The sequence below is a fragment of the Kryptolebias marmoratus genome, linkage group LG2 (assembly GCF_001649575.2).
Source record: "Kryptolebias marmoratus isolate JLee-2015 linkage group LG2, ASM164957v2, whole genome shotgun sequence".
Classification (NCBI taxonomy): domain Eukaryota; kingdom Metazoa; phylum Chordata; class Actinopteri; order Cyprinodontiformes; family Rivulidae; genus Kryptolebias; species Kryptolebias marmoratus.
Window position 1 is genome coordinate 2859901 of NC_051431.1, and position 14014 is coordinate 2873914.

The 14014-nt window shown below is 37.7% G+C and overlaps 1 protein-coding gene across 2 annotated transcripts in view; it reads right to left on the reverse strand.

The window, feature by feature from the left end:
- LOC108248932 (flotillin-2-like) overlaps nt 1–11377 on the reverse strand; it is a 15781-nt gene extending 4404 nt beyond the window's left edge. Inside the window, exons 1-9 of one of the 2 annotated variants that reach the window (XM_025011066.2) lie at nt 11006–11377; nt 9634–9715; nt 6946–7036; nt 5669–5792; nt 4640–4758; nt 3524–3637; nt 3321–3440; nt 1532–1746; nt 256–439 (exon numbers count right to left, since the gene is read on the reverse strand). In XM_025011066.2, coding sequence (XP_024866834.1) covers nt 256–439; nt 1532–1746; nt 3321–3440; nt 3524–3637; nt 4640–4758; nt 5669–5792; nt 6946–7036; nt 9634–9715; nt 11006–11054 — 1098 coding nt within the window. In that variant the 5' untranslated portion in view covers nt 11055–11377. Of the gene's footprint in view, nt 1–255; nt 440–1531; nt 1747–3320; nt 3441–3523; nt 3638–4639; nt 4759–5668; nt 5793–5919; nt 6863–6945; nt 7037–9633; nt 9716–11005 lie in introns of those variants that run through there. The other variant, XM_037980113.1, reaches the window with a different exon arrangement.
- Nucleotides 11378–14014: the final 2637 nt, after the last annotated feature.

Consider the following 14014-nt stretch of genomic DNA (forward strand, 5'->3'; position numbering starts at 1 on the left):
GTGTCTGCATGTGAGTGTGTGCGAGTGTATCTGCATGTGAGCGTGTGCGAGTGTGTCTGCATGTGAGTGTGTGGGTGTGTGTCTGCATGTGAGTGTGTGCGGGTGTGTCTGCATGTGAATGTGTGTGTGCGGGTGTGTCTGCATGTGTGTGTGTGCAGGTGTGTCTGCATGTGAATGTGTGTGTGCGGGTGTGTCTGCATGTGAGTGTGTGGGTGTGTGTCTGCATGTCTGTGTGTGTCTGCATGTGTGTGTTACCTTGGGCAGGGCTTCCAGGACCAGAGCAGTCTTTGCTGCTTCTCCGTACTCCTGGTAGGCCTCGGCCTTCAGCCTCATCTTTTCAGCCTCTGCCTTTCCTATGGCTTCGATCGAGGAAGCCTCGGCTTCACCGATCCTTTTGATTTTCTCAGCCTCAGCCTGAGCTATCAGCACCGTCTTCGTCCTGACGCCACGAAACACACCAGCATTAAAGTAACAGAACTTAAACAGAACATTTTCTCAAGGCATCATTTATTCTTACTCACAATAATGTTTTTAAAAAAAGCTTATCTAAAACCTCTCCCAAAAGGAAAGAAAACAATGTTAGGTTATAGTAAAATGTTGGTTACATAACCCTGAGAGGAGTTTGTTGTTTACATCAAGATCCAGTTTCAGATCTGTGTAACGTAACATCACACCCACATGTTAGGTCCTCAGGTTATTCAATCTGGGCTCTGATGCCCTCTGAGAGAACAGTTAATGAAATAAAATAAAAATAAGTGCAGGACTACCTTCAAGCAAACTGTGGATAAACTTCCTGTAAAAGCTGCAGTTGATTTCTAATGTGGTGATTAAACCACCAAAATCCACCAAATGCAGTTGGAATGTTTAAAGATTTCAATGTTTTGATCTCCTACAGAATCACCTAATCTTTTATTTTTTGTCTGAACTAATTACAGTCATGAAATTTAATAACAGAACCGAACCTACCGGCGCAAACAAAGACAGTTAATCACGAAGAATTTAATGAGACAGTTATGGTTTGGGAAAGAAAATCAGAGTTCGAGCTGCTGGTTCAACTATTTAATTCTAACTTTAGCCTTTTAGACTTAAGTCTAGTATAGTATTAAATATTTAAACAAGCACTGAAGTCTAAATATTTTACAGAAATCTTTTGGAGGGTCTGTAAAAGTCTGACATCAAACTCCAGAGGACTACAGAGTGACGCAGTTTGTGAAAACAGCAAATAAATACTGCAAGTTAGCATGAGTTTAAAATGCGATGCTTTTATATTCTTATTTGCTTGGCTATACATTCTCTTCTAGTAACTCAACAGTATTTTGTTCTCCAGTCAGATTTTCAGATTAAAAAAACAAATCTCCACCTGAGCATTGAGCTGTGAGGTGTGTATGAACAGCAACTGCAGAGAAAGTCTGGATCAAATCGTCAACTAATTTTCCAGAGAACTTCAAATATGTCAATTCTGTTGACTGATAATTATTATTGTTACCTGGTATCGCTGATAAAAACTCAGAATAAAGGCGTTTTTACTCACTTGTGTCCCTGGGCGAGCTGCTGCATCTTGTAGGCCTCGGCCTCAGCCGGCCTCTTCACCGTCGCGATGAGCTCTTTGTCGGTGCGATCGATTTCCTTCTCCTCGATGGTGATCTCCTTCTTCCTCTGCACAACCTGGATCTCGATTTCCTCCAGACGGATCTTTTGCTGCTCCTTGGCGGCCTGAAGCTCATAAGCCAGCTGCGCCTCAGCTTTCTGAAGACATCAACACAAAGATCGACACATCAGCCATTTGTTCTCCTAACCGATGGAGTCACATAGTAAAATATTCAAACTTCATTTAGTTTTTTTACACTATATTGTATTAAGGATGATCAGCGGTTTTCAAATATTCAAAGTTCAGATAAAATAGAAAAATTCAAAGAACTGATGCAATTTAAGCGACCCTCATGACCGTCTTTTTACTCCAGCACCTGATAGTGACACGCTCAGTTGTCTCCTAACTGTGGGTTTTTTTTTTTTTAGACACAACACCCACCACTTACCCCTCCTCCCTAAAATAAAATATATAATAAAACAACTCTGAGCATCCCAGCGTCTTTCTGCCATTGTATTTTATTTTGAAAGAATTATAAAGTGGAAGCTACAGTCCTGGGTGAGCTCAGCTTTGCTGTCAGGATCTATCTCTGCCTTTAAACAGTTTGTTGTTGTGATATATTAATTAGTCCTGCATGAATAAAGGATTAATTAAGCACCGTTTATGAGAAGAATGAACTGAAGGAGGGGTGCTAGTTAGACAGGACCGGCAGAAAAAAACAACATCAAATAATTACAGACAAATTTGAAGAGTGTCTTTACTTAAAATGTCCGTCTCATTATTGTATTATCCACAGGAAACACTAAAGGGGCCTTTAAGATTTTCCAACATTCACACAAAGTAATTTCCCATTTCTGGACACAGCATGAGTTAATTACTAAATGTCAAACAGGGATACTGCTAAAAACTAAAATAATTATAACTATAGACTTGCACTGAAAGTAAATTATTATAAACACGTTGAGGAAATAGATTCAAAGCAGTTGTTGATTTGTTTTTTAGTCTAAAATCTGAAGAAAATACAAGCTAAAATGGAAAGATTGTTAAAGAAAAATATCAGACAAAGAAAAGCATCAGATATAAATATATAAAAAAAAGCAGAAACAGGAGTTGGTGTGAAGGAAATGGGATTTAAACCAACAATAACAGGTAAAAAGAAGCTGTTATGGACTGTGGATCACTGGATGGATCTTTAAACCCCAACCTGAAAAATGAACATTAAATATCTGAAATTATATTTCAGATACAGAACCTGTGGAGATGGCAGTCATTGCCTCTACAGTACAGGTGACATTTCATCACACCTGATTCTATCAGCTGAAAGTCACTTCGGGATGAAGAATCCTGACTTCATTAGTGAATTTTATGCCTCAAAAGCTTTAAGACAATCAGAACTGCCAGAGGAGTTGCAACAAAAAACAGAAGTGATATATTTTGGGTCATAATTTCATATTTTTTCATTAAGGATTGAGTGATTGAACATTTAATCTACTGGATTAAAAAGAAATCCTTTTTACAAGAATTCAATTGTCTGAAGGTAGGTTTTGACAGAAATATAGCTGTTAAATAAGATCAAAATCAAACAACAGAAAGAACTTTTAGCTAGATTAGATGTTTGACAGGCGTGAAACATGCCAACAGCAGGTTTATATCAATAATCAACATTCAGGGAGTTGGTCTAATGGGAACTGTTGTTACGTTAAAATGCAAATTAAATGCCTAAGTCTCCAACCTTAGTGTTGATCTCTTGGTTGAAAGACGCTTTCTGCAGCTCCAGTTCTCGTTTGGAGTCGGCCATTTTGGTGTCGGCCACAAATTTCACATCCATCATTTCCTTCTTACATTCTGCTTCCTGGGAGACAAAAAAACCCAACAGAGCCATGATCAGTGGGGTTTTGTGCACAGCGGAATATGTCTCAAACAGACTCTGTTTACCCGTATCCCAGCATCCCTCTCTGCTTCAGCCACACCGATGTCTGCGTCCCTCCTGACAGCAGCGATCTGGGTCTTCCCGAGGGAGCTCAGGTAATCCAGTTTATCGTACACATCCTGTGAACAAACAGTTCATCTGATGAGCTGCAGAGAATAACATCCTCACGACACACAACCACAGGAGAGAAACTGAAAGATTTCTGTCATATATGTAAAAAAAATATATAAAAACAACAGAATTTTGGATAACTGAGACAAAGTATGTTTGTTTCCTTGTTAGTGAAATGAAAAAAAAAGACATGGTCATAAACAGCGCACCCTTCAGGATGGAGCGGGCAAACAAAAAGATCATCTTTAACTGAACGATAACTACATCCTCCCCGTGTATCTGGATCTCTCTGAACAAAAACACCAAGATTAAAGAAGCCAAAACAAATACGAGGCAAGAAGAGTCAAGAAAACAGGAAGTTTAATATATAATCACACAAGTGTATCATCTAATCATTGTGGTGTTGCAGGTTATGGGTTATAATTTGAATTTGAAAACATCTATATTTATTTCTAAATTAATTTACATTGTGGGATACTCAATGTAAACAGGTGTATCCTTATGACTTCTCCAGAAACTACAGATTTAAATGAGTGTGTGCCTACTGTAACACAGAATCCTTTTAGAACATGAAACAACCTGTTTAATATTTTATACCAAGAGGAGTTTAAACAGATAAAGACAAATGATTTCCTCCATTAACGAGCCGATTTGTCTTCGGCTCACGTTTATCTGAAATTGACTCTTTAACCAAGTGATCATTAAAACTGTTTCAGTGAAACAGACTCATGTCAGTAAAGGCTGAAAAGACTCATCAGCATCAACAATAAGTAAAAACAAATCAAAAGATGCTTTTCTTTGACAGGTTTAAGGAAAGTCCAGACTAAATATTTAAGGATGGGTTAATGATGGTAAATAAAACAGAAGGATCAGAAGCATAATGATGCTCTTCTGAGGCAAATGCCTGAATGTAAATATTTTTACAGTGTTTCTCCTGATTCAATCTTTTATTTTTTGGTGCTACCCCACCTAAGTTTTCCAGAGCATCTCCTTCCTCTCCTTCCACCAACCTTGATCGTGAAGCTCAGAATCTCGATGCCCATCCTGCCCACGTCAGGAGCTGCAACATCCCTCACCAGTTTAGCAAACTGGTCTCGATCCTGATAGATCTGCTCCACAGTCAGAGTACCTGCAGCACAAAAACATCATCAACCTTTTCACAATTCAAACCGAGCCCCGTCTTCACCTTCTGTGTTGAGTTTGGTTCGTGTAAAAACAGCTGCAGCACGAAATTACCTGTTTGCAATTCTTTAAAGAGGCAAAAATGTCACAGATAACTGTTTCAACAGACCCCCAACTAATAGGATTAGTATGGCTATTAGATTATTAGATTAGCTGTGTATGTACATTTTAAAACACTTTTGGGAAAAAGTCCTTTATCCTGTAATCCAGTATTGATGTTTCAGTTGCTTTATGGGTAATACACATGTAAGATGGAGAAAAACAGCCTTGGTCGATGAACTTTACTGTGAGACAAATTTATCTCAACATTTTACCAACAAAACATTATTTAAAAAACGTATCTTAATCTTGCTGACGCATCATTTTAAACCTAAACACAGAGATAAAAACAACATAGATGATTTTACTGGAAATGTACGCCAAGATAAAGAAAGTCAGAGCGGTAAGAAGATGTGTTTTTATTTGTTTTGTTTCCTTTTTACAGGGTTCTACCATTCAGAATTTAGTAAACATTAAAGATTAACAATCAAACATTCGTTCATTTTAGTGGGAGAAGGTAAGTCGAGAACATTAGGACCTATAAGTTTTACAAGTTGAGAGTTCCCCGTGAAGAAATTTTATCAACAAAAGTTGGATTTTTTTTCTGCTCATTATAACTTTTCTCTTTTTTTCTGTTTTCTTAAATGCCCAAAAGAACAATATTTTGTTTTTCAGCTGTTGAAAGAACCCAAAGAAATTTGCAGACATCCCCTGGAGTTTCTATCTAATAAAAATGAACAATAAACAAGGAGAATAACCAGCAGACTAACTGAAAATAAAGATAATTCTAACGTAAAGTTAGCGTTACTTATCCATACCTAAAATGGAGCGCAGATGTCCCTCCAAAGTCTGCAGGAGAACACCTTTGATTTCTCTTATCGATTTCCCCAGAAACTGCTCACAAGCTACAGCCAACAGCTCCTGTTCTGTCATGACTTTCACCTGAAGCACAAACAGTCACACAGTCAGGTCACCACGTTCAAAAACAGTCTGCAGAATCTGTCGTCATCAAATTTAGATGACAGACAAAGAAAAGTACATTTTTCCACCAAGGTATTAATTTTCTTACAAATCATACAATCCATCCATCCATCCATTATCTGCTGCTTATCCCGGAGTCAGGTGGTCAGTCAGCAGCTTCAGCAGAAAGCCCAGACATCTCCCTCCACAGCCACCTCTTCCAATTCTTCTGGGAGGCGATCCCAGGCCAGCAGAGAGACATAGTCTCCCCAGCGTGTCCTGGGTCTTCCCCGGCGTCTCCTCCCAGTTGGACATGCCTGGAGCATCTCCCTAAGAAAAAGTCCAGGAGGGCAAATCACCTCAACTGGCTCCTGTCAGCGTGGAGGAGCAACAGCTCTACTCTGAGTTCCTCCCAGATAATCAGACTTTTCACCCTATCTCTAAGGTGAGAGTCCGGCTACCATGCGGAGAAAACGCATTTTGACCACCTGTATCCAAGATCTCATTTAAACTCCTCCACTTGAGGCAGCACCCCTCGGAGAGAGAAGTCCGGGCTTTTCTGACTGAGGACCACGGTCTCAGATTTGGGGGTGCTGATCTTAATCCCAGTGAGAACTGGAGATCACGGCACGATGACACCAGCAGGACCGCACCAACTGTAAATAACAGTCCACCGGTTCCCCTCAGCAGCCTCTGGACTCCTACCAGCTAACAAGGCCTGATAGGACACCTTCTTCAGCTTGATGGCGTCCCTCACCCGGGGTTTCCCCCATCGAGTTTGAGGTTAATACAAGCAAACTGAGAAAAATAAATGTTTTTTTATGCCCTAAAAGGCTTTTTCTTTCCATTTAAATAAAAAACAAGCAAAAAAAAGTTTTTACCTGCTAAATATCTTTACATACAAAATCAAACTATAAGTTTGGATTTGAAGAAGGTTTTAATTTGGTAAAGTCTGAGTTGGACTGGAAACCATCTGATCGAATTTCAGCTTCTGATTTTCGATGGTTTTTGATTTTGCGTGCAAAGACACTTAAGCAGAGTTCAAACAACAACACACAGCCTTACACAGATACAGTCTGACAAAGCAGAGGCCAGGCCCACCTCCTGTGCTTCACATGTAGGGAGCTGGACTTACCTGGGCCACCCCGGTGACAGTGATGGCTACTCCCTCAGCCGTCTCCACGTCTTCACATCGAGGCTGCAGAGTCATGATCTCCAGACTTAACCTACAGAGAAGAATGAATCAATAAGAACAAATATGGAACCTGAAGATGTTAAAACAGTCTTTCATTTATCAGGGATGGGTCTTTTAGGTGTACCCAGCAGGTTCAAATAAGTCATGTACTGTTTGTAGGCAGATCTATGTGCAAATTTTAGACATCTGCCCTACAATCTGCTGCAGCTTTATCAGTTTAAACAGGTGCTTCATGAGGCCTCTGCTTTGACTCACAGGTGTCTCATGTTTGTGGCTGACCATAAATGTTAGACAGGAAGTCACTGAAGTTTGTTGTTCTGTTAACTAATCACTCATTCTGGTTTAACAGTCATTACCACTTAGAGCAGATGAAAAATTACAAAGTATGCCTTATTTGTTGGTTTTTCCATTTCTGTTACTAGTTCCCAGACATAAAAATGTTAGGTTCACCATTCCAAACCGGAGAAAGTTCAGTCTGGAGATGCGTTTTGTCACAGTGCAAACAGTCTGACAGTCCAAATGCAAACAAACAAACAAAAAGCAGAAAGGAGGACAGTTTTTTTCATGTTTTTTTATATATATAAAAACATCTCAGTAACTACTGCTGCTGCTTTGAAGAGGAGGTTATTTGGCAAGTTGTCATCTGCAATTTATCTTTAATAAAAACTATTTCAGAAAAGAATTAGCAGCAATCTTCTTGCCAAACGCTGAGAACTTTCCTCTTTCTGTTCACTTTGTCCACACAAACATAAAAGCTGTAAATGCGTAGGCACTCATAAGATATTCATAGCCAGTAAATCACAGAAGATAGATAACTACTTTACAATATGGCTGTTTTATAAATAGCAGTCATCATATAGTCAAGTGTTGCTTACATGCATTGTTCCTTTACAAAACACACACAGACAACAAATACTAATCAACTCAATTAAATGCTTTAGATTACAACACAAACTATCATAAAAATCTATATCTGCAACATAAATGCATCACACATATCTTGTAAATGCAAAGTAATTAGTTTTAATAGCTGTTCTGCTCAATTAGTCAGGTTTTTAGAAGGGTAGTTTCCTCTGACTCTGAGAGTGACATCTCAAAGAGGCTAATGGAAATCTCTTTATCTCTTTAGCCTTCATCTGGTTAGAAATGAAACCAGATCAGCTGACAGACAAGAGCACAGATCTCAGTTCAGTTTGTCTGGGTCTTATCTATTCCTGTTTATGATGTTGTATAACAACCACTGCATATAGAGATGCAGATAAATGACCCCTATAAAGGGTCCCCTTACAGCTCAATGAACAATGCTTCATTTCTCAATAAAAGTGATTCAGTTAAAAGCAATTGTCTAATGTATAGCACCATTCAGCCTATTTAAAGAGAAGAAACAGCCACTAGGTAGTTTGGTTTGGTTGTGTGTAAACAAGGAGCAGAGAAAGTAAAGGTGAGAGCTGTCTGAAGAGCTCAGAGAGAAGATTATAGTTATCTGTGTTAAAGGTGAAGACTACAAAATCATCTCCAAGCAGCTCCATGTTCCTCTGACCACAGCTGACAAGATTATTAAAAAAATAAAAGGTTCATGGGGCTGTAGCCAGCCTCCCAGAATCTGGACACAAAAGCAAATGCAACCCCAGGTTGACGAGATGATAGCGTGGATGGTAAAAAAAGAGCCAAGAAAATCATTCAAAACCATTCGAGCTGAGCTCCAAGGTGGAGATTTACGGTCACATCATCCGTCGTATTATGAATCATACCGAGCTCTGTGAAAAAACAACCAGGAGGGCTTCACCAGTGACAGAAAAACAGAAAAAAAGCCAGACAGGAATTCACCAAAATGCATGTCAATAAGCCCTAAAACATCTGGGAAAGTTTCTGTGACTAATGAGACCAATTAAAAATTCAGAGGTGATCGAGTTTTTGCTATCTGTGCTTCTAAACTTTGGAACGGTTTACCTTTTCATGTACGGACCGTTGAGACTGTCCAGAGCTTTAAACCTTTGCTTAAAACACATTTTTATTCTTTGGCGTTTAATTGTAACAGAGTTTGAGTTTTCTTTTATTGAATTTTACGACAGTTATAGAGAATATTTGTTTCTTAGTTTCAACTTCACTTTTATAATAAAGTTTTTTCTTGTTGTATCTCATTGAACTGTAAAGCACTTTGGTCAACATCTGTTGTTTTTATGTGCTATATAAATAAATTAACATTGACAAACTGGAGCTTTTTGGCTTCAATCCCATAAAATAGAGTTTTGTTTTGTTTATTTTTGTGTATTATTGCAGAAGATAATTTATCCTCATCTGTGTCACCAGAGATTTACATTTAATAGAACAGTTATGATTTCTGGCAGGAATCCCCAAAGGTTTGATATTTTGTTTTGTTTTGTTTTTTAAATCAACGTGCCTACTGGTTTGGCTCACATTTGAAACACGTGTAGCGTAATGTGAAACTTCTTATGGTGGAACAGCTTTCATCTTCTCCCTGTGCCTGCTGATAATGGAATAATGAGACTAAACTCCCTGTGGAAATTCACCACAACACAAGTTCATTTCAGCTGTGGTGAATTTAAAAACCTTCGTTGAAACCCATTTCAGCATGAGAGGACGTCGGTGCTTCAATCATTCTGTTACCTTTGGGAGTTGGTTACAAGCCACCAAGCCCACGCCCAGCCGCCCACGATGTAGCTCTTCGAATCAGAACCACAACATCCACCTGAACAAAAACACAACAACAGCATTCAGACAAGGCTTCAGTTCAGTAACAACAACAACAAGCTGATAGAAAGGCCAAAAAAAAACATACAGAGTTTAAATGGATTTTACATAAACAATAAAAAGTCCCTTTGATTCATTCAGTGCTAACTCTGTTCATTTTTTATGTTAATTTTATTTCGTGAAACACTTTGTGTTGTTATTTAATACATACTGGCGAAAAACAGGATGTGTAAAAACCAAATGCTACAAATAAAGTTGTTTTCTGTTTAATTAAACACCCAACATTTTCTGGAGAATGTGCGGACAGTTTGGTCTAAAAAATCCTGCACATCTGAGTTTCCATAGACGGGAAGTCCTGGAAATTAGGGGAAAAAACAGGGAAACAAGGGAAAACAAGCTAAGATGAAAAATAGAGAGAAAAAGTTAGCAAAAGTTCAACAAAAACAGTTCTCTATGTTCCCCAGGCACAAAAACTAAAACACTCCTCCGAATGCTCTTCTGTTATTTACTCTATAATATTTCCAAATAATAGTTGAAAATAAAACCCTAAAGACAGAAATTAGAAATAATCATTTAATCTAGCATGGCTGTCTCAGCACATATCAAAACTCATTTATTAATAAACAAAGTTTTATTTATAAACCAAATCCTTCTCTGAATTAGAGGGATTTGCTTTGCTTCATTCAAATAATTAAACTATAATTGATGAACTTTTAAATGCAAAACTCAAACTATAAACTATAATTTAATAAAGTCAGTGTTACTAAGTCCTGTTAGAGGATTTTACACACGTATCAGAATAGTTCCAAAAGGCTAAAAACAAAATATAAGCTTATAATAACTACAAAAATATATCAAAAACTTGTGACTAAATAATACTGTATAATAATAACAGTGCTGTATATTTGACAAACACTAAATCTGTATCATTAGCTGATCTGCAGCAGCTCTAAGTTGTTATGGTAATAATAATAATAATAATAATAATAATAATAATAATAATAATAATAATAATAATAATAACGGACCCAATACCGGAAACGACTCCTCTGCTGTTAGCTAATGTTAGCATTAGCTTTATAAGCTAAAGCGGCTGTAATTAAAGTTAGCTTGAGTTTCCCAAACAGCCACATTTATACTTTAAATGACAGCGTTATAAGGGTGTCTCGGTTTGTCATTTTGTACCTGTCAGATAAAATCGTGCTTGGTTTGCTCCTCTTTCACCCTGACAGATAAACAGCTAGCTAGCAGGCTATTTTAGCACAACAAGATTGAATGAAAAACCAACCGGAAACCACCAACGCTTCGTTTGGCCCCACGGTCAAGCAGTTTCCCATATCGATTTAGGACAGCGAACACAAAACAGGAAAGACACGAATGCGATCCTTTGACGAAATGACAGCTGCAGTATTTTCTCTGTATTTAATCCAGGTTTGAATGGAGAGATTTAGGAGTCTTCACGCCCAGCACGACAGCAACAACAACACTGCAGCCCCACCCCGGCGTGACGCTTGGGCACTGGGACGAAAATATAATTTAGATTAAATAAAAGCTCAGTTGAAGGACATAAAACAAAACAAAACAACACATATTAACTCACAGAACCCTTGGCAAAAGACGTCAGAACATCGCTACTCTTTAAAATAAATAAATTCAGTTGGGTTTTCCTTGGTCGAGATTAGGTTTGCTTCTTTAGTTCATCGGCGCATGTGCCGTTTTCGCATTAGCCATAGACGCCGTCAACTTGGTGCGGCGCAACGTCCGCTGGTAAGTAAATGATGCAAACCCAAAGAGACGAACCGTCTCATGCTGGGTCAAATTGTCCCATCATTTATAAAGATAAAAACTAAATACTGTAGTCCTCAAAGGAGGCATGTTAGAAAATAAATATTATTCATTCATTATTCAGGCAATTTTTATCAACGCATTCTGAAATTGTTCATCTGAAATAATACGCAGCCATTTCTTTTGTAGTGCCTCCCTTTGTCCACTAGAGGGCAGTAAAACACCAAAATAAAATTTTGAATTTACCAAAATAAAAACCATTTTTGGTCAGTTTGTCCTGATTTTTACTTTACTTTACATTATTAAACAATATAGTGATATTAACATTACGTTTCTTGGGAAACAAGAAACCCCTTAATGTTATAAATATTTAAGATATATATATATAGAGAGAGAGATATATTTTGAAGAATGTCGCATATTAAATTGGAAAAAAGGCACCCAGTTAAATTAACACACACAGACACATAAACAAAAAGTATAAAATATAAATGAGCCTTTTTATTTGATGCAGTAGTCAACGCAAGGGAATAGCTATGTTGATATTCAAATGTAATCTTATTAAAAACATAAAAGACAGTACAAGTGAGCAAAGTATTGTTATTTTTTTTATAATTTTATTGTTAATTTGTTTTCCTGCCCATCAGTCACTGCAGTATTTTCCAGAGCACATGTGTGTTTTTAACATAAACTTTGTACGGATGAGATTTAAACTGTTTAAAGTTACAATATTTCAAACAAAACATTTGTATGTATAGGTGAAACTATAGATTTAACCCAAATAGAAGTGTATAAAACATGACTCAGTTACAGCTATCCAAGTGAAACTAATTTATTGCTTTTTAATTGCTTATATTGATGTTTATTGTTTGAATTTGATTGAAATATTTAAATTATTTGGTTCTTTTGTTGTGTTGGCATCCATAAAGAAAAACTTGTTGTGTTGGGCGTTGTTTCGGCTTCTTGCTCTGGGTTTCCATTCCTTCTGTCGGCCCTCTTTGTGTTTATTATCAGTGTGTGACTGTGTGTCTAATTACAGCCTCCTCTGTGCTGGACCACATCACCCCCCGCTGACTCTTTCTCTCTCTGAGCTGCAGGGATCAGTGGCTGAGCAGCTCCTCGTATCCCCGTTCATAGAAGGAGGGAGGTGGAGGGAGACGTTCACTCCTGATACCTCTGCACCTTCACGTGAAGGGGGAGGGGGGGGGAGGGAAACAGAAGACAACTGATGAGGTTAATTATAAGAATTTACCTCTAATAACAGGAGAGGGGGATAAAAAAAGATAGAAGAAAGGCACAACATTAAAATCATCTGAACAGGATAAGGAAAGAAGACTCAACAGGCTGGAACAGGACTGACTGGATCCAAGAAGAGTTTTGATTAACCAAAAAGGTAAGAGCGAAACATAATTCATTAATTTATATTCCAGCTTTACGCCTAACGTCTTCATTCTGCGTGTGAGCGTTATCCTGACATTTATTTCTGAAAAAATAATATCTGCTACTTGTTAAGGTTTTTGCAATGTGCAGAAAAAGATCAACAGAAAAATACAAATTCAACACTGATATCAGGATTTTAATAAATGTTTCTAAGCAGGGATGATTGTGATTGACATCTCTATAAAGCTTTATAATTATAGATTTTTTACATTGGGATTATAAATATAATAAATTGTGGTAGAAATGCCACCATTGGTCCACAGCAAACACCATACCAAATAGAAACTAACATTTTTATATAAAAGAGGGATTCTCAACAGCTTAAAACATTTAATGTAACATGTTTAATGGTTTAATGGTTTTGTAAAAAGGCTTTTAAAAAAGCTCTTTGTTATGTCACCAAAACAGCCCAACTGGAGTAAAAAAAATGGAATGATCAAACCTTTTTGGGACAATAAAATCACTTCCCATTTGGGACGCCCTAGAAAGTTCCCTAAAACCGTCTGCTTTTGGGATCAATATTTCACAGCAGCGTCCCATTAGAGGGTTTTACTCCGCAGGGTGCCTCTCTCAGAGGGGGGCTGGCGATGTTTCCCTCAGGACTAGAAACATGCAGTGAGGGGCAGCCGGTAGATTTAGGTTCACAATTCTTGTTTAAGTTCAAAAAAAGAACAGGTGAGATGAGCTCTGCTGTCAGATTAGATCTTTATCTGGTATTATTTGTGCAGCTTCTGGAGTCCCACAGTCTGAATTCTGACAGTTTAGCCAGGATGAGCAGGGTCCTCAAAATTACCTACATCAAATTTAACATGTGCAAAACAAGAACAGCTCAAAAAAAGGCTCAAACGCTGCAGGACTCTGCAGAGGCTTATTTATTTTATTTTATCTGAAATATGAAGGTAAATATGCTGCAAAACAGGAGGCAGATTTAATGTGAATACTTGTATGTGCTCTCAAACTGTAGTGCATAAAGTGCTCAAATTAAATCTACAAACTCACGTTTTAAAACATTTTTACCTTCAGATTAAATCAAAATGTTCATTAAAAATAAAACATCAGATTATCATCTTCA